This window comes from Rousettus aegyptiacus, unplaced genomic scaffold, assembly GCF_014176215.1.
Source record: "Rousettus aegyptiacus isolate mRouAeg1 unplaced genomic scaffold, mRouAeg1.p scaffold_m13_p_2, whole genome shotgun sequence".
Taxonomy (NCBI): Eukaryota; Metazoa; Chordata; class Mammalia; order Chiroptera; family Pteropodidae; genus Rousettus; species Rousettus aegyptiacus.
The window spans coordinates 168,141,563-168,162,075 of NW_023416295.1; the positions used below are offsets into that span (position 1 = coordinate 168,141,563).

A 20,513-nucleotide genomic window follows, 5' to 3' on the forward strand; every position below is an offset into this window, starting at 1 on the left:
CCACAGCTAGTAGGAGGATCCAGGGGTGTCCAAACAGCAGTCCTTAGATGGTGGCATCAGAATCAACCGGGAAATCCTGGGCCCCACCCTGAGAGGTTCTGATTTTGGAAACCTGGGGCTGGATTTTGGAATCCCATTTATGGCAAGCTCCCTGGGAGATTCCAAAGTTCAACCAGGTCCAGGGGCCACTGTTCACGAGTCTGTGTAAGCAACAAGTAGGCACCCAAACAGTAGCTATAGCTCTTCCCACCCTGGGCCCAGTTTCTAGTTTTCTGTGAAGGTAGCATGGAGAGTCATTGTTTATAGTGACAAAGAAAGGAAGGAATGGAGGTAGAAGAGAGAGAAACTGTCTTGAATTCTAGTAATAGGAAAATGGCTGAAAATTTTGCATTCTGCTCACACTATGGAAAATTAAATAACTTAAATAGAATGAGTTAAATCTGTCTCAACTCAGATGGACTTCCATAAAGTACTAATGAGAAAAGCCAGTTTCAGATTCACATGATATAATTTTCATACATTGTAAAAGTACACATTTTAAACACTTTTTGTAAATATATGTTTGAATGTGGCAAAAGAAGTTTCTAGTTCCTATTGGGGGGTGGGAATAAAAGATTACGTAGCCTTTGTTGCTGCTTGAGAACACATCAAGTTCTGCCCAATCTTCCCATTTTTCAAGCTATGTTGGGTGTTTGGTCGCGAATTTTCATAAATTGCAAGCATTTCCAAATAATTTAAAATCTTCTACAATTAAAAAAAAATCCCCATTTAGGTTTAAGAAAATATCCCTGAGTCCCAACGCTGGGACGATTTTGGCTCCAGGGGTATTAGGGAGACCAGAGGTGTCTCGCATCTAATTAGTCTCCCAACTTTTGGAAGAGTGTGACCGACAGTAAGAACACGGAGCACGGGTGCAGGGGGCCGCGTCCTCCCAGCCGCTAGGGGGCAGCGGGCTCGCACGGGGCAAGCGTGCACTTCTTAGGAACTTATGGCTTCCGAACCCCTGGTTCCTTAACCCCGTGGCTCTGAAAAGGGTCGTTCTCCAGCGCGACCTTAGGAAAGGCTCGAGAAGAGTGGACAAGAGTCCTCAACAAGTCCCCGCCGGCCCTCAGCCCGCGGCCCGCCCCGCCCCTCCGCCATTTTTGCGCCCGGCCCCGGTCCCGCCCCCACGTCAGAAATTTCGCGCCAAATTTCCCGGCACACAAAATGGAGCCCGGAAACAGGTCGAGAGGCCTGACGTTATGCGCGGCGCAGCCAATCCGCTTCGGCTGCGGGTCCAGGAGGCGGGGCTCGAGGACGCAGAACGGTCCAATCGCTGGTCGCGGGGCCCTGGCGAACCAATGAGGGTGCAGCAGCCGCTGCGTCCGAACGCGGCGTCTGGTTTTCCCCGCGAAACTCGGCGGCTGAGTGTGGTGGTGCTTGTCTCCTCTGGTCCATTGGAGTTCAGGTAGAGAGAGGTTAGGCCAGCGAGACTGGGTAGTGGGGCCCCGGATCCGGGAGCCGACACCACGGGGGGTCGGCAGGCATTTGCATTTGGGGGCGTAGTGAGGGTGGGCAGGCGTTTGTCCTGGGACATCTGGGGTCCCCCACCCCGGAGTCGGAGTTGGGACACCCCCGCTTCGTTTTTGGAGCCGAAGACCCAGGCGTCGGGGCGGAGGGGCGGCCGCGCGCTGCCCCCAGTCTACTCCAGGTCTTTGTCCCCGCGCCAGGTACAGTCATGTCGGGCTTCGACGACCCCGGCGTTTTCTACAGCGACAGTTTCGGGGGCGACACCGGGGGCGATGAGGGGCAGGCCCGCAAATCACAGCTGCAGAGACGCTTCAAGGAGTTCTTGCGGCAGTACCGAGTGGGCACCGACCGCACCGGCTTCACCTTCAAATACAGGTGCGGGTTGCAGCGGGGCGGGAGGGGAGCTGTGCCTGCGAAGTCCTCTGCTTGAGCTGGGCACACGTCTCCACGCAGAGTCGTTTAGTAGCATAGACATTCGGGGCGCAGGCGGGGAACCTGGCCGAAGTCTTAAGGACTTTGGTCCCCATGGTATTTCATCAGCCCTGCAGCCATGTAACATGTAGTTTTCTATATGTTATACCTGAAGTTTTCATCTTTTGAGTAAGTCAGCTGTTGAGTGGGCCACCACCAAGGCAGCCGGAACCCTCTGGTTTTTTTTCCTGGTCCTATTTGTCTGTTCTTATTGTTCTTCCATGTAACGTCAGCGATACCAGGTAAACTCAAGTTCTCTATGGGAATGACAGGTGAAGTGGGAGTTATGACTGACTTCATTCCAATCGTTCATTCCAATCTTGTAGCCTCTATTGACTGAGCACCTGCTGCATGCCAGGCACTGTGTCAGGTGCTGGGCTCCAGCACTTAATGAGCTGGCCAAGATCTCTGCTCCTAGTCATTGTACAACCTTTGACATCATGCCAAGTCATCATCATAGGCTCTTCAAGTGCAGAGGACATGAGTTTGCAGATCCAAGCTTGGATGGAGCAGCTTCCAAGTGACAGTCTCTCTGGGCCTCAGTTTCTTTATCAGTAAAATGGGCATAGCCATTGTTTCCATTTATTCCTGTACCAGCTGACATCGATCACTTGTGTGCCAGGTGCTGTGCTAGACACCAGGCTACAATCCTGAAAAGATCTATACTACTTGCCCTTAAGAGGTCAGTGGGAGCAAGGTAGAGACCAACAAATAAATTATGAAGTGATAATCACCTTGAAGGAATGTAAAAGGAGTTGGGGGAGACTTCTAAAGGAGCCAAAGTTCGAGGTGACCCTGGAGCTGAGAGAAGAGTTGTGTGGGACGCATTCCACATGGTAGTCACTTGGGCAGACGTATGGGGACGAGGCCTGAGATGAGGCTGAGGAGCAGCCTCTGTATAGGTCTGTGGTCGCTGAATGTGTTTTTGGGACAGTAGTCCCATGAGATGCTCCGGAAAGAGTCTGTGGTGGTTGACAAGACAGACACGATGTCTGCTGCCCTCTGTCTCCAGAGTCTGAGGTGTGTACCTTGTTAGTTTCCCAAGAGAGCTCTACAGTGAAAATCGATTTGCAGTGAGAGTCTCCCAAACTGACTTGTGTGCAGAACCCTGTCTTTGAGCGTTGAAACATCCTTCCACAGAGCTTTCTTTAGAGGATATCTCTGCTGGTAGTAGAGACCCGTGCAGGGCTAAAGCACCTGGAATTCGATGTGTGTTTGGGAAGAGAGGTGGTGGAGCGGTGTTGGTGATGGTAAGGCTGATTTAGGGTGTGGACGCACCTCACCCAGTGCTGGTTTTCTCCTCTCCGCTCCCTTCCCCACCTTCGCCCTGCCACCTGCTCACTGCAGGGATGAACTCAAGCGGCATTACAACCTGGGGGAGTATTGGATCGAGGTGGAAATGGAGGACCTGGCCAGCTTTGATGAGGACCTCGCTGAGTTCTTATATAAGCAGCCAACCGAGCACTTGCAGCTGGTGAGTGGGACCCATTCTCTGAACCCCTAGGGTTTAGCCCTACTGCAGTCACTAACAGCCTGTCCCCTTCCTCCCCTAGCTGGAGGAAGCTGCCAAGGAGGTGGCTGATGAGGTGACCCGGCCCCGGCCTGTTGGTGAGGAGGTGCTCCAAGACATCCAGGTCATGCTCAAGTCGGACGCCAGCCCATCCAGCATTCGTAGCCTGAAGGTGGGTTTGCTTAGAGGCCAATTAGAGGGTAGTGGTGGCTGTCACATGGTCACAGGGGCTTTGGAGACAGACACTTGTGTGCCAGCTGTGTGATCCTGAACAGCTCACTCGACCTTGCTGAGCCTGTTTCCTCCTCTGTAAAATTAACGCATTGGACAGCCGTTTACTGAATTCTTTCTTTGGGCAAGGCATTGAGTTGAGTTCTTGGAGAAAGCGGCGAGCTGAACAGCGAGCTCCTGTCCTCGTGGAGTTTAAACTGGAAAACATCACCGACAATAATTTTAGGTGATGGTTAGTGCAGTGGAAGAAATCAAGAGGGCGATGAGTAGGGGGTGGTTCTCTGGAAAAGATAGAGAAGGCTTCTTTGAGGAGGTGACATGTGAGTGGAGACCCGAGGATGAGATTGAGCAGCATTTAAACAGTTGGAAGAGGGCGTGATGGGGGCGGAGGGTGGTGACAGCTAGTGCAAAGCCTGAGCCCGAGATGAGGACGTGGAATGTTCAGGGCCATGTCGAAAGCCAGCTAGCATGGCTGAAGGTTGGTGACGAAGCCGGAGAAGTTGGTAGAGCCTGTTATCCAGTCCTTAGTTTATCTTATTCAGCAAATGCTGGCTGCTACACTCAGGTGCTGGGCTAGACCCTCACTGTAAACAGACAGGACTTTTCCATGGACCTTACAGGGAGAAACAGACAAGGAGCATTGAGATGATGTCAGGAAATAGGATATGAGTCATGGAGAAAAGAAATCGGGGACAATGTGACAGAGGCAAGGAAGGCGGATGGTGGTCAGAGAAGGCCTCTGAGGAAGTGACGTTGGAGAGAGTCTGATGCAGCAGCCTGAGGAGGAGCAGTGCCTGCTTAAGGAGAGACAGGTGCAGAGGCCTGAGGTGGGGACACGGCATCTTTCAAGGAACAGGAAGAAGCCAGTGTGGCCAGAGCCCAGGGAGTGAGGGTTGTGGGAAAGGAAGGGAGGAAAGAGGTGGAGGGGTCAGATGGCTGGGCCTTTTCAGCTGTGGGAAGGAGCTGGGATTGCGAATCACAATAGGAAACCCGTGGAGGGTTCCATAAAACAGCCCGATTTCATTTTTAAGAGGTCCCTCTGGCTGCCACTGGAAGGAGAATTTATACAATAGGCAGGAGTGCAGGCCAGGAGAGCAGTGAAAGGAAGTGATAGCCACGGCATTAGTTGTGCTGTCATAAGGTTATTGTGAGAACCAAATGAAATGATGCACATGGCTGTGCTCGGGAGCTCTGCAGTGGTGCCCAGGTAGCACTCATTCAGCTGACGTCACCATCTCATTGTGCACTGTACCCACGAGGCGATGCTCTGGTCTTCGGTCGGATCCTTGCAGTGCTTTGGCTCTGTTGGGGTCTTGCCAAGCCTTCCTTGGTAAGCACAATGGCAGATATGTTCCAGAAGCAGAGTTTTGGACTCTGAAGGTGGAGTAGTGTTTCGGCTTCATCTGTGCATTCCCAGCACCAGGGAGGGACTTGGGGACCCTGTCTCAGACCAGAATGAGTTTCACATGTTTTGCCTGTCTGTGGAAGTGGCATTGGACTTGCTTTGTGGGCAGCTGTTTCATCAGAGAGGCCAGCCTCAGCTCCACCCAGGGACAAGCTTCCTGTTCTCAGACTCATTGGAAAACACAATGAATGGATTTGTTGTGTATGTAGCAAAGGAAAGTTAAAATTATTTGTAGTAAACTAGAGGAGAACAGTTTTCTGGGAGTCAGGACACTTTTGCAGGACACTCTTCCTTTATTTAGGCCTGGTCCTGCTTCGGTGATGGGTTTCCTATAACGAGGAGGAGCTCGCTCTAGAAGGATCACTTGTCAGGGTACCTGAGAGGGAGGAGTTAAGGCAGCCGCGGTCCTTCCCAACTCCGAAATTCCGGAGTACCAGGACACCTGCAGCTTTGTAGACCGTTTTCCAAAAAACGTGCTCTGATTGTTTCGACAGTTCCAGTGTCCCCTGGGTCACGGCAGGCATGTGTGGCTCTTGCCTTCTTCAGAGAGGGGCCAGTCTCTTTCCCGGGCTTCTCCTTTCTTCTCCCCTCCTGTCTCCAGGCTTAGGGTGGGGGTGGGAATCAGCATGAACCTGTAGCCTGCCTGTCTGTCCCAGAAAACCTACTGGGAATGGGAAGAAAAGGTGATGGAAGGAACTTTTCTTGTTTTGGGGTTTGTTTCTTTGGCTTTTTATTACAAATTACAATTAGGATGGTGTAACAAATCCCATATACCTTTACCTAGATTTAACGGTTGTTAACATTTTATAATATTTGCTTTCTCTTTTTTTCCCATATTGTAGTAAGTTACAGACATGGCACTTTATCCCTAAATATTTCAGTTTGCATTAAAAGATTTTCATGCATGTTCTTGTGTCCCGGGCCCCCTTTAACCAGTCACCTTCCGATGGCTCTGTTACAGTCAGACATGATGTCACACCTGGTGAAGATCCCCGGCATCATCATCGCGGCCTCTGGGGTCCGCGCCAAGGCCACCCGCATCTCCATCCAGTGCCGCAGCTGCCGCAACACCCTCACCAACATCGCCATGCGCCCCGGCCTGGAGGGCTACGCCCTGCCCCGGAAGTGCAACACGTGAGTAGGCCTTGAGTGGCCTCCAGGACCAAGGAGGTGACCTCCGAGTGGAGAAGCGAAAGATGAGGATGCTACAGCAGGGAGGGGCTGGGGCAGGGGGCACCTGGTGGGAACACGCAGAGCTGACACCCCCGGGGCTCGGGGCTGTGACCCAGGCTTGGTGTCCCTCTGCGTTTGGGGAGTTCTCCTCCCACCAGGACAGCCAGACAGCCTGTGTGGGGACCCAGGGCTGGGAGAGAAGAGCAGTCCAGGGCGGTGAGTCTCTCTGGAGTCTTCTGAAGCCAACTGGCTGCCGGGCTGGGTCTCAGGGCCCGGGGACACAGCCACTCATCATGTACATATTGCCCATGGCCGCATTTGCACTGCAAAGGCAGGGTGTGGCCTCTTGGCCCAGAAACCGAACATATTTGCTGTCCGGGCCCTTCAGAAGACACTGTCAGCCGGATCTCATGGGCCCACGCGCTCCCCCTGGCTGCTCTTGGCCCCTCTGGTGCTGGTTCCTCCTCAGCTTCCTGGTCTCAGTGTTGCCATGTCACCGGACTCAGCCGCCCTTCTTTTTTCTACACTCACTCCCTAGGTGACCTGGGACTTTAAATACGGTCCATGCCCACAGACACTCAAATGTGTGTTTCCACTGGACTCCAGACTCAAATTCAGCTGCCCGCCTGTGAGACACCTCTGAGAAGGTGTCTGTGGGCATCGCAGATTTGAACATATAGCACACCCTTCACCGAACTGATTCCATCCTATTCCTCGATCTGCCCTTCCTCAGTTTCCCTAATCTACCCCAAAATGGAAATGCCATCTTTTCAGATGTCAGGCCCAAACCTTGTTCTCATATTGTTTCTTTCCATTTTGCATCTGAACGATCTAGAGGTCCCTGGCACCGAGAATAGTGCCTGGCACACAGTAGGTGCTTTGCTGTGCTATTGCTGTAGTAGTTGAATGATGCCTTCATTCCATAGGGGTACGTAGAGACCTAGACCCTGAGAATGGTCTGGAGGTGCCCAGGTCCTCACTGAGAGATCTGGGATTTGAGTGAGGGTTTAGCAAGGTCTTGGGCAATCTGGCCCCTCTTCACCTGTGGGGACACAGACCTCATGAGGGGACTAAGAGTGTGACTTATTTGCCTCCCAGCAAGTGCACTGAAAAGCCAGGCCTGGAGCAACTCTCCCCACTCCTAGCCCGGTGTGCGGTCCCCTCTGAGCCGCCCCCTTTCAGGACCTTTCCGCAGTTTATCTTCAAGACCCTTAACTTGCTGCTGGTCACGTCTTGTCTTTGGGCTCCTGGGATGGGCTCCCTAAGCCCTGGGTCCTCATGGTAGCTCTGGTGACCCTTTCTCATCCTCCTGCCCAGGGATCAGGCCGGACGCCCCAAGTGCCCACTGGACCCTTACTTCATCATGCCCGACAAGTGCAAATGCGTGGACTTCCAGACCCTCAAGCTGCAGGAGCTGCCCGACGCTGTGCCCCATGGCGAGATGCCCAGACACACACAGCTCTACTGCGACAGGTGAGGCGGGCGTGGGCTGGGGGCGGGTGTTTGTGGGGCTGGGTATCCCTGGCTGTGGCCCTGAACTGGTGCTGGGAGTGGACCGTCCAGCATAGCGAGTGCGGGAGGAGAGGATGACTGGTTACAGGACAAGTGCCCTGTGCCTGGTGCCTCGCGTACGCTTCCTGTCACCTCGTCTTCCCGTAATTACAGGGACACATCAGTCCCTATTGTGCAGATGAGGACCTGAAACTGACTTAGGGGCTGGAGGGGCCAGGCTTTGAGCCTGTGTTTTTCCTGGGAGAATCTCTCCAGCCCTCCCAGAGCTGGGAGGCACAGCTAGATAACCAGCAGCTGGGAGAGCCTCTTCCGAGCCTGACACCCTGCCCCTGTCCCGGGCTTTCTGTTAAGAGTCTTCCTTAGATGTTGCTGAGTCATTGGAAAGGGGAGAAGGTACTAGGCTGGGGCCTGGTACCCCCACGGGAACCCGGACAAAAGGCTCAAAGGCGTTGACCAGGGTCTTAGCTGGGGCTTGCACACCCTGACAACGGCAGCAAAAAGTGTAGAAGCCAGACACTCAAGCAGGTTACATGAGCTTGCTGAGCCTCAGTTTCCTCAGTAAAATGGGGATCATGACAGTCCTTGATCCTTTGTCCAGCTGCTGTGAGGTTTAAACTGGAAAATTTTTGTCAGATATTTTTCATAATTCCTTAATACAGATTAGGTATTTGATAATTATTAGATTATTGTACACGTGGTCTGCGATCCACAAAGCTTAAGAAATGGGGCATGGGAAGAGGGGTCAAAGAATCCTCTCCCGGAATGTTAACAGTGAAATGATGGTCCTGATGAGACTCTGGTGTTTAAAGCACTTTTGTGTCTGTAACCTCACTTAATTCCACAACAGTCAAGGCAGGTCGGACGCTTGATCGTACCCCCAGGCTCAGAGAGGTGCAGCGATTTCTTTGAGGTCACAGAGAACAGATGTCCCAGCGTTCACTCCATGTCACATGGCTCTGGCTAGAGGGGCTTGGAGACTTCCTTGTTTCACCATTCTTATTTTTTAAAAGAGGAAATGAAAATTTAGAGGCACATGACTTTGCTGAACTCATGGAGCCATGAAGAGGCAGAAAGAGGGAGTGGCCCTGGCAAAGAGGCTGGCAGGCCACGAGGAGGAAGGCTTCGCCCAGCATGGCAAGGGGAGCCTAGCCAGCCTTGAGGCTGACAGGCAATGAGATGGAGATTGGGCTTCTCAGGCTGGGGCAGGCCAGCACCAAGCCCTGCCTCTGCCCCAGGCAGCATAACCAATGAGCTTGTGAAAGCGGGGGAAGGGGCGGGCCATCACCATGACCAAGGATGGTTAACACTGTCCTGCAAGCAGTGGGTGGGCCATGGTGAGGGGCAGAGGGGCCCATTATCCAGCCTTTGTGGGTGGAGAGGTCTGGAACCAGCTCAGCTTGTGAGGCCTCCAGTAAAAATGCTAAGGTGGATTGTGCGATGAATGTAGAGTCTGGAACTTGCCGTCTCCACCAGGTTTCACCTTTTACCCTTCCTCCCTGTCCTCTCAGGTACCTGTGTGACAAGGTCGTACCCGGGAATCGGGTCACCATCATGGGCATCTACTCCATCAAGAAGTTTGGCCTGACCTCTAGCAGGGGCCGCGACAGGGTGGGCGTGGGCATCCGGAGCTCCTACATTCGTGTCCTGGGCATCCAGGTGGACACAGATGGCTCCGGTGAGTTGGCTTTGGGGCTTTCGGACCCCGGGTGTTTTGCACCTTAGGCTGAGTCCCCATTGTCGCCTGGGTTATTTGGGTCTCCTTCCTGGTCTCGCCCCTACATTCTGCACAGCAGCCATGGTGAGCGGTGCTGTCGTACCCAGACAGCATGTTGCTCAGCTGAGATGACAGTCCACCCCCCTCTGCAAGATGGAAGGCTTCCCAGGGGCTCAAGGGCCTCCATGGTGTGGTCCCCTAGCCCTTCAGACCTCTGCCTTTCCCACACAGACCCACTTCTAATGGGGAGAACCGGGGTCTCTGTCTCTGTCTCTGAGCTGTCCGGACCCTGCAGGCCCTGTCCGGGGCAGTGGGCTGGAGCAGGCTCCCTCTCATGCGGCTCCCTCCCCCACCCGCCCAGGCCGCAGCTTTGCCGGGGCGGTGACCCCGCAGGAGGAGGAGGAGTTTCGGCGTCTGGCTGCCCTCCCCAACGTCTATGATGTCATCTCCAGGAGCATCGCCCCCTCCATCTTCGGGGGCACAGACATGAAGAAGGCCATTGCCTGCCTGCTCTTCGGTGGTTCCCGGAAGAGGTGGGAGTCCAGGCTTCCCAGATCTGGGGAGGGGACAGAGACTTGGCCTGCAGGAAGACAGCCATTAGGTGGTCGGGTCTTGAATGTCCTTTTCCTGTCCCCAGGACCTGCTGTGTCTGCCCTGCTACTTTTCCCAGGCACCTTTCCCAGCTCCCGGGCTCGCTGTCAGCTGGTCGGGGGCTCATCCATGCTTTCTTCTCCAGGGACACCCCCGACCATGGCCAGAGATGGACTGTGGTGGACTTGGCAGGGCCAGTGGGGAGAGCTCTGGGCTCAGAGCCTGGAGACCAGGGATTAAATCTGCTGTGCCACTGATTTATTGTGTCACCTTGGTCAAGAGATGCCACCACACTGAGTCCAAGTTTCCGCATGAATAAGAGGTGAAAAACCTAACAAAGAACATCACGTGTTCTTTGAAACTATAAAGTAATAGAGGTATAAAAAATATTGCCAACAGCTACCATTTACTGAATTCTTATTATGTGCCAGGCTTTCTTCTAAGTGCTTTTGTGTGTCCTGAAACCCAGTCAGTCCCTGTGAGAAAGTTAGGGTCATACCCGTTTCATAGATGAGGAAATTAAGACATGGAGACTGCATGGGCCTCGTCACAGGCACACGTGGGCCAGGAGCCCACCTGCCTGTGTTGGTGCACAGCCCCTGGCGGCTCCCCTCCTTTCCTTTCCAGCAGTAAGGGATGCTTGCTTCGATGCTCACTGCTCTGAGGCCTGTGATTGGTCGGGGGGCCGACTGCCAGCCAGCCCACCATTGCGACCAGGCTGCGTGAGTCTCAGCCCCTGGTAGCTTCTCACCTTGCCCATGTGCCCGTCCTCTCCTAGGCTCCCCGATGGACTCACTCGCCGAGGGGATATCAACCTGCTGATGCTGGGGGACCCAGGGACAGCCAAGTCCCAGCTGCTGAAGTTTGTGGAGAAGTGCTCTCCCATTGGGGTGAGTGCTGGCACAAGCTTCTCTCCCTGGCTGTCCCCGCAGGGAGGAGGCTGCAGGGCAGGGCCACCAGGTCCCTAGGACCCTCTCAGGTGCGTAGGCTCACCCAGAATCTCCTCCTCATTCTTCTTGGATGTGGTCAGGTGGCACAGGAGAAGAGGAAGGAAACCAACAAGTGGGTTCGGGGTCGTGGGCGGAGCACTGGATGGGGTTGGATCTCGGCCTGGCCAGTAAATGGCTGTGAACCTTGAGCGAGTCATCTAAGGTCCCTGAGCTTCAGTTTGTCCATCCGCTAAATCTTTACATTGATAAAAGTTATGGCTGAAGTCAAGGGCTAGGCACTGTTCGAAGAGCATGCTTTACACATATTTACTCATTTAATGCCATCGCTACTCTGGTCGGTAGGTACCGTGACCCCGTTTATGGATGAGGGAACTGGGGTACAGAATAGCTAAGTGTTTTGTAAGCACAGGCACAGTGTGTTGAACCCAAGTGTCTGGTAAGCTGAGACTTTTGTGCAGTGATGAATGTGTCCGGGGGGTCTGAGCAGCGTGAGGACGCCCACCGTGGTCAGTGGGATGGGTACAGGTTGGAGGTGTGGTCTCCGCATAGGGCTGAAGTGTGCCCAGTGCTCTGTGCCAGGGCTGTCTAGTAGAAATGCATGTGGAACTACAAATATGAGTCATATGTGTGATTTTAAACATTCTGGTAGCCACATTCAAAAAGTGAAAGAGGTGAAATTAACTTTAATCTACTTAACCTAATATATCTAAAACATTTCCACATGTAGCTTACTGTGAAAAAGAATTACGGAGGTACAGTACCTTATTTTGTAAGCACTAAGTTTGAAATTTGTGTTTTATACCTAAGCACTTCTCGGTGTGGACGTGCCACAGTTCAAGGGCTCAGTGGCAGCATGTGTTGTGCTGGTCTGTATAAAAATGACAAGGGACTCGGGGTGAGTGGAGCCTTTTCCTAGGAGTCAGGAGTCTCATGCAATCCAGCTCTGAGGCCCCTAGAAGGGTGTCACGCCTCTCCTCAGGGCTCAGTTCGCTCCTGTGTGAGCGGACCCCTAAGCGCTGCTTCCTGGGGCTTGGCAGGGCTCAGGTGAGCGATGGATGTGAACGCCTCTCCAGGAGTGAACTTCCAAGCCAGACAGGGGCCGGGGTGGCCTTCTTATCAAGAGGAGGCGCCCTGAGTTCTGTGCTTTGCAGCCCACTGTGATGTGTGACCTTGGGCAAGCCACAGCTCTCTGGGCCCCTTGACTTACCAGGGTCAGAGTATGGAGCTGGAGCTGTGTCTGCCCTGACACCTGCTCCAATCTACCTCCCCCAGGTGTACACGTCTGGGAAAGGCAGCAGTGCAGCTGGCCTGACAGCCTCGGTGATGAGGGACCCCTCGTCCCGGAACTTCATTATGGAAGGTGGAGCCATGGTCCTGGCCGATGGCGGGGTCGTCTGTATCGACGAGTTTGACAAGGTGAGGCTGACGTGGTGAGGTGGTGGCTGTTAGGTGGTGGCACCTAGTGGTCGTGGGGCTCTGGCGCTTGGACAGCAGAAACCACCTCTGACTTGGAGTCTTGTATTCAGTCCCTGGCTGTCACTGTTCGGTAACCATGGGGAGTAGCTTAATCTCTCCCAGCCTGTTTCACATGTGGAGAGTGGGGAGAGGAGAGCCAGCCCCACATAGTTGTCACCAGGATTAGCGGTGACCCGGTTTCTGCCATTGGCCTGGCATGGAGTCGCGACTTGGGAATGGTTGCTGCTGTCTTTCCTTCTGCCACTGCTCTGCCACTCCCTTGCCCGGAGCTCATGGACATTTCTGTCCCCAACACAGATGCGGGAAGATGACCGTGTGGCAATCCACGAGGCCATGGAGCAGCAGACCATCTCTATTGCTAAGGTGAGCGGTCCTCCCTGGCAAGGTCACTCGGCCAACATCCGGCCTGGCCCAGCTGTGCCCAGCTGTGCCCAGGGCGCTCCGAGCGCTGGGGCCGAGTCCTGTCCGCCCAGGCCTCTTCCGGCAGCAGCAGTGGGCCTAGAATTGTGTACGTGCATTCACGCAGGAGCGATGGTCCTGGGGTTCTCGTCTCTGATGTCATCGGCTCCCCCTCACTGTTCCCTCTCAGGCCGGGATCACCACCACCCTCAACTCCCGCTGCTCCGTCCTGGCTGCTGCCAACTCAGTGTTCGGCCGCTGGGATGAGACGAAGGGGGAGGACAACATCGACTTCATGCCCACCATCTTGTCGCGCTTCGACATGATCTTCATTGTCAAGGACGAGCACAATGAGGAGAGGGATGTGGTGCGTTGGGGGCCACGGGGTGCGTGGGGCCAGGCTCCAGCCAGACCCGTGGTTCTGGGGGAGGGTGAACAAGGGGCGTGGCCAAAGTCCTGACCATCAGGTAAGGCCCGAAAGCAGGTAGCCGGGGAGGCGGTGATTGGGGACCGCAGAGAGCAACGAGCCAGCATGTGGGTGATTTGGGGAAGATCATTCTCGCCTGGGCCTCAGTCCCTTCCACGTGAAACGTGGAGTTGACATTTAGGTACAAGTGATAGAACCCCACCCAGTTCTGGTTCATAAATTTCTGAAAGGAATTTAGTGGCGTATGTGATGAACAGGCCCGGAGGTCTGAGTCCCAGTTGGATCTGGGGCTCGTCAGGCTCCTTCTGTCTCTACTGCTCTGCTCTGCCTCCCTTGGGGGAGACTTGTTCTTGGGGCAGCTGTTCCCCTTGGGTGACAGAGTAGGCCTAGGATGTTCTTAGCAGCTGGCAGCCCCCAGGGAAAGGGAGAGCCTTTTCCACCTGTTCTAGCCCCACCAGCTCTTCCTGCCCTGCCCGTTTGACCTCTGTGCTGGGACCCAGGCTCGAGACGGCCTGCAGGCTTACCCAGTGTCCTCTCTGCCCCCCAGATGCTGGCCAAACATGTTATCACCCTGCACGTGAGCGCGCTGACACAGATGCAGGCTGTGGAGGGCGAGATCGACCTCACCAAGCTGAAGAAGTTCATCGCCTACTGCCGCGCGTGAGTCCTGGCTGCTGGCTCTGGGCCCAGCGCCCCGGGTGGGAGAGAGCCCTGCTCCCTGTGCCTGCTCCTCACACAGGATGCCTGAGATGATGCCATTCTTTGGGTTTTAGCTCTGCTGAATCTGTTCTGCATCTTTCTGACCTTACACCGGTCGCTCAGTGGCTCTCAGCTTCAGTTTCCCTGTCTCCAAAATGAAAGTGTGGGATTGAGCTGGTGCTGAAGACCCGCCCTGGACCGACGTTCAGCGGGGCAGGGCAGTGCGGTTATTGTGGACACAGGCTCTGGGTAGCGCATGCCCCTACCGTGTGACCTTGGGTGAGGCATTTGACCTGAGCCTCACTTTCCCTAGGTTGGGGTTTCCTGGGTTTTTTTAGGACTGCACCAGGCAGTGAGTAAGTGCTTGGCACAGCCCTGCATCAGGTAAACACTCAGTTAATGGCAGCTGCAACTTTAATTATTATTATTCTCACAGATTGCCGATAATAGTAATCATACATAGAGTACTCACGTTCGCCAGGTATTCTGAGTACTCTAGCTTTTCCCCAGTATCTGCGAGACTGGTGTATGATCATTCTATTTCATAGATGGAGAAGCTGAGGCAAGGAAAATTTAACTTGTCCAAGGTCACAGGTAGGAGTTAGTGGAGCCAGGATTTGAACCCAGGAACCTAACTCCAGAGGCTGCGCTCTTGGCCACTGTGCCAAGATTTTTGACATACACCTCAGTTGTCCCTTTTGGAGCTGAAACCAGAAGGGGGAGCAATCTTCTGGCGCCCCTCCAGTGGGCGAGGAAGTGCTGCAATTGGGTGAGTTCCTGTCTCACCACCTCCCTTGGGGTGATGGGAGCCGTTCCAGTGGTTCCTGGGTCTTCATCACGGTTCCAAGCTCCTCATGGCCTTGGGGAGCTTCCTCTGGCCTCGATGTCCTTATCCTCAGGATGAGGGTTGGATTAGGTGATCTAAGGCGTTGTGTAAACCAAGGATAGCTGACCTGTAGGGAGGCAGGAGCGGGTAGGACAGGTAGATCTGATTAGCCAACCCCCCTGCCCACCCTCCCTCCTGGGTGAGTCTGACATGCTCGCTGCCCCTGGACACCAGTTGATGCCCAGCCTCCTGTGGGCATCTTTGCATATCACATTCTCAGATGTTTAGAGTAGAGAAGTTGCAGGTAGAGGACTGCTGTGAGCCTGCTATCTAGTGCCTTGAGGTGGTGCCGTTGTTCTGTGCTGTGTACGTACCCACATTACGATGAGCCCCACATGTCGTCCAACAGTAAGAAAGGGGTGATCTTCACCTCCTGCGATGGGGCCTGGCTTTTCTCCGCCCGTTTTCCTCTCCCGATGTTGATCTCTCTGGCACCTGCCCATCACCCCAGGTTTTACTTAATTTCTTCCAAATGATGCACCAACTCGTGTTTGTATGCCAGCAGAGGGCTCCAGGCTCGGTGGCTGCCCCCAAATTCCTTCCTGGCCTCATGGCAGCCTCTCCTCTTCCTGCAGGAAGTGTGGCCCCCGGCTGTCGGCAGAGGCTGCGGAGAAACTGAAGAACCGGTACATCATCATGCGGAGCGGGGCCCGTCAGCACGAGAGAGACAGCGACCGCCGCTCTAGCATCCCCATCACTGTGCGGTGAGCAGGCGGGCAGGGCTGTGGCCCATGGGCCCCACCTCAGCAGGTGTGCTCAGCAGGCCCTGGCTGGGGCCATCACTAACCCTGGGCGAGGCCCGCTGGGCAGGGAGCGGTCCTTTTGGAGTGTGAATAATCGTCTCCCTGATTATCTGTATTTCTTGGTTTGTTCAAGGCCAGGAAACCCTAGAATCTTCTTTTTTGAATTTCATCTGGCTTCCCCCATTGAAGGCAAGGCCGAGGGTGAGGGAAGGTCTAGGCCTGGGAGTCAGGAGGCCTGGGTCCTCCCCTCCCCCACTGTGTGACTGCAGGGAAATTGTCCCGTCTCCGGACCTCAGTTTTCTTCGCTCCTAATTCTGTGTTCTTGTGAGTTTATTCAGCTGAGTACTGTGATTAAGAGCGTGGACCTACCTGGATTGAATCCTGCCTTCAGCAATGATTAGTTAGAAGTGGATTTGGCTGTATATAAAGTAGCTTGAATAAATTGGAAGTTTATTTCTCTCAGGTAAAAATGTCTGAGAGTAGGTGGTCCAGAACTGGTACGATGGTTCCTCAGTCATCAGCAGCTGGGCTCCCCTAGGCTCACCTTTATCCTCATAGTCCAAGATGGCTGCTGAAATGTCAGCCTTCACCTCTGCATTCCAGGTGGCAGGAGGGGAAGGAAAAGTGTCCAAAGACACTTTCTAAAATTCCCCAAAACAGTTTGAACTTAATTGTTTGCCTCACCTTAGTCACACAGGCACACCTAGATGCAGGAGAGGCTGTGAAGTGTTTTTTAGTTGGGCACCATGTGCTGAAATAAAAGTTTGGGTTCTGGTCTTGAGGAAATGGAGACAGGTCGTGGGACAGCCAGCAGTCTCCCCAGTTGTCTTACTGTCTCAGGCAGGTACGGCCCTGGTGTCAGGGTGGGCAAGGAAGGGAAGATGGGCTGAGGCCTCCCCGGTGCCCCACACAGGCAGCTGGAGGCCATCGTGCGCATCGCTGAGGCCCTCAGCAAGATGAAGCTGCAGCCCTTCGCCACGGAGGCAGATGTGGAGGAGGCCCTGAGGCTCTTCCAGGTGTCCACGCTGGATGCTGCCTTGTCGGGCACCTTGTCAGGTGGGCAGACGTGGGGACACGGGCTCGGGACCCCGTGGGCTGGGTGTGTCCTGCCTTTCTGCATTTGCTTTTCCCCCGTTTACTGCCCTTCACCGCAAGGCTGTTTTCCTCCAGGCTGGGAAGAAGTGGCTTTTCTCCAGACCCTTGGACACAGTCGCCTCGAGCCGGTTCATTATGCATAGTTGCAGTTTTATTGTTGGTCAGGAGCAGCAGTCAGCACTGTACGGCTCCTCCACTCGTGTCACAGCTGGCCCCTGGCAGCCAGGCTGGGCACTTGCCCTTCTCATCTTAGGGATGAGAAAACTGATGCTCAAAGAGGCCTCTTCAGGGTGCCCAAGTCACTCCTTAGCATGCAGGTCTCATCACCAAGGCCAGCATAGGCCATACTGCCATAAGTCATACTGCTTGTTACAGGCTCAGCCTTTCTGTAGATTTCTTCGGAGCACTGATCACGTGCCAGGGTCTCTGGAATAAATTCGGTCTTTTACCCAGTGGATATTTCATAGTGCTTAGTATTTGGCAGGTACTGTTCTAGGTGCTGAGAGTCTAAGAGCAAACAGATCCTGTGTGTGGGGCTCTCGTTCTAGGTGGGGAGAGACAGCAAAGCAGCAGACAGGTCAATTTCAGGGAGCAAAAGTGCAGAGGGCAGAGTCCCAGCAGGCCAGGTGTGTGGGAGGATGGGGAGACCTGGAGCATCCTTCCCCACGTATTTATCTTGTTCCTTGACTTCAAGTCTCTGTTCAGTTGTCTCTAGGCCCTCATTCCCCTGGCATGCTCTTTCTAATTTTTCCTTCTGGGCCTGGCTCCAGCCACTCTTCTTGGGTTAGAGGCCTCCATCTCTCCAAGCCTCTGCTCACCCATCTCCCTCCTTGTGCCCCCAGGGGTGGAGGGCTTCACCAGCCAGGAGGACCAGGAAATGCTGAGCCGCATCGAGAAGCAGCTCAAGCGCCGTTTTGCCATTGGCTCCCAGGTCTCAGAGCACAGTATCATCCAGGACTTCACCAAGCAGGTGGGCCTTCCTGGGGGCTGGGTGGAGGTAGGAGAGAGGGTGCAGGGGGTGTCCTGGTGGCCGCCCTCCCACCTAGCAACCAGTGTCTGGTTGCTCAGCAGACAGGCTGCGGGGCAGGTGTTCCTCATCTTAGACCTGTTGCATCTTCCCTTGGGACAGCTTCAGTCTCAGGCAGATGTACTTTCCCTATTCCATTACGGGGAGGGGACAGGTTCTCATGGAACCACACCCAGGCTTCCCCCAGCCCTTCCCATTTACCGCTTCCTCCCATTGCCTGTCTTTTGTGGGGTGGGGGAGGGACAGCCAGAAGGGTGAGTTTCTCAGCTCACTGGGGACAGTGCTCTTGACTCCATAGAGAGGAGCTGGTCTTCTGGATGCTATGGAGAACTTGTCATCATCTTTAAAATCTCAGGAACAATCCTGGTTTCTGGTCTTGGCTCCCCTTTCATGTACATCATCTGATTTTGATTCTTAGAGCAATTTTAGGCAGTAGGTGGTACCATGCCTATTCTGTAGGTGACCAGACTGAGGCCGAGAGGTTTGGGGATGTCAAGAGCTTGGGTACTAGAGTCAGATGGACTTGATTTAAGTCCTGGCTCTACCGCTTGCTTGCTGTGTGACTGACCAGGTGACAGCCTCTGCGTGCCTTAGTTTCCTCTCCTGTAAAGTGAGAGTGATCCCAGTACCAGCTGCATACGGTTATTGTGGAGATGGGATGAGCCGGTGTATGTGAAGGCTTTGAATAGTGCTTGGCACTTGGTGGGCACTCAGGAAGTGTGAGCCCTCCTTACAATCAAAGGAGATATGTGACGGGAAGTTCCCTGTGAATGGGGGACATGTGGGTTCTCTTGGGGGCTCTGCGGGGCCAAGTGGGGCTTGGTGGGTGTTCTGGGGTCTCCTTGGGAGGCATGCTCCTGCATCTGGGCTTGTGTCTGCAGAAATACCCGGAGCACGCCATCCACAAGGTCCTGCAGCTCATGCTGCGGCGGGGCGAGGTCCAGCATCGCATGCAGCGCAAGGTCCTCTACCGCCTCAAGTGAGCCCGCTGCACCCCGCGCGCCCTACCGCAGGAGTGTCGCCGTCACCTCTCACTGTCTACTGCCAGATCCTTGAACTTCCCTCGTGCCCTCCTCTCTGCCCTTGGAGGAGCCCCACCTGGCCTGGAGGAGGGAACCCTATTCCGCCTCACTGCCTCTGCTCTCTGTTCCAGACGCAGGTCCAGGAAATGTGTTTTCGGAAATCATTGAAATAATAAAGCTGTAATAATTTGGACGTGTTTGGGCTTCTTTACCTGGTGGCCTGTCAACCCCCCAGCCCCACGCCGTACTGTTCTCGAGGGCAGGGTAGGCTCTGGAGCCAGCAGACCTGGGCTTCCGACCTGCATCTGCCACTTGGGCTCCTGGGCGAGGCTCTTAGTTTTGTGCTCCGGGTTCTTCACCTGCACCGTGGAATGATAGAGCCAGCTTCTCGCTGGTGCCGGTGACAGTCGAGCAAGACCCAGTGTCTGTGGACGTGCTTTGTGAGGTGGGTAAGTCCGGTGGGCTCACCTGCTCCCCAGCAGCCTGGCGATTGGGCAGGAGCCGTGGTTTTGCAGTCAGGATAGCTGGATTCTACAAACCTTTCCGTGCCTCCGTTTCCTTATCCGTAAACAGGGATGACGTTAGTTCCTGCTTCACAAGAGTCGTGTTACGGTAAATGAGTTTCTGTTAGTGAAGTGCTCCAGAAGGACCCGGCAGTGTGGCGAGGTTGATGGCAGTCAGTATTTGAGGACAAGGATTCCCACCGGGCCTTAGAGTAAGGCCGGCGGAAGCAGGGGCGCCGGGGGTCGGAGGCCGGGCCGCTCCCGTCGCGCCGCCTGCATGCCGTGCGGCCTTGGGTGAAGCGCTTGACTTCCCTGCGCCTGGACTTGTTATCCGTAAACTGGAGGCCGGAGGAGTCATCACTCTAAGTTGCTAGTTATGCTAACATTGGAGAAAGTGAACAATGCCAGTATTTTTAGTCATCATTTTGCCTGATATTGAAATACCAATCAATATGAGTATATTTTGTTTTAAAAAATCTAAAGTTCACAATATGAAAGAAAAATCAGTGAAGTAAATATATTTAACATACATTTAGTAATGGCCTCAAGCAAAACAGGAATTTAGAAATATAGTTTAAACATTTTGTTCTAATAAATTATTGGCAGATAAAATGTTTAAAATAACCACCATGTGAAAATGCGGAGAGTGAAGAACCGAAAAGATAAGATTTTCGATTTTTCCAAAACCACAAAAACAGGGAAACTTGGTGCATTGGTGTGTGGTCACTGTGGAATCACGTGTTCGGCCACTTGAAGCTCTCCGACTACACCTTCCCGGGAGACGGAGAGATGAGAGGAGCTAATCTGCTTTCCTCTGATTCATTCATGTTCAAAGCCCATTTCTTTGATAACGTTTTGAACAGCTTTTTGTCTTGTTTGTACGGCAATCTTCCTGAGAGCATGTGAACACTTCCGGTTCCACTTCACCTTTCATCTTGTTCAGGTAGAGACTCGAGTGTGGGCTGCGTCCCTCGCAGACCTGGTCCTCTGTTCTAGGTTTGGGGAGTGTTGGACTAGAGCGAGCTTTAACCCTGCGGTTGCGGTTTACATTTCTTGGAGGTGGAGAAGGATCTTTCTGCAGGGAGTACGCTCACCGGGGGTCTCATCCAGGGGTGGTTGGTGCCCCATCATCCCCCATTTGTTAACTGGGATGGGCTTAACCCACCAGCA

General features: G+C 54.0%; 1 protein-coding gene across 2 annotated transcripts; it reads left to right on the forward strand.

Annotated features, from left to right (window-relative positions):
• Window positions 1-1,321: 1,321 nt before the first annotated feature.
• Window positions 1,322-19,033, forward strand: MCM5 (minichromosome maintenance complex component 5). Of its 2 annotated transcripts, none has more exons than XM_036237425.1 (17): window positions 1,322-1,447; window positions 1,710-1,884; window positions 3,328-3,454; window positions 3,534-3,662; window positions 6,088-6,260; window positions 7,617-7,772; window positions 9,320-9,486; window positions 9,887-10,058; window positions 10,895-11,006; window positions 12,339-12,482; window positions 12,840-12,905; window positions 13,132-13,308; window positions 13,916-14,028; window positions 15,529-15,657; window positions 16,610-16,752; window positions 17,634-17,761; window positions 18,700-19,033. In XM_036237425.1, the coding sequence occupies exons 2-17, from the start codon at window positions 1,718-1,720 to the stop codon at window positions 18,799-18,801; spliced, it is 2,205 nt and encodes a 734-aa protein (XP_036093318.1). In that variant the 5' UTR covers window positions 1,322-1,447; window positions 1,710-1,717; the 3' UTR covers window positions 18,802-19,033. The 2 variants fall into 2 exon arrangements, with proteins under 2 accessions (XP_036093318.1, XP_036093319.1); XM_036237426.1 differs by having other exon boundaries at window positions 1,359-1,457.
• The last annotated feature ends 1,480 nt before the right edge of the window (window positions 19,034-20,513 follow it).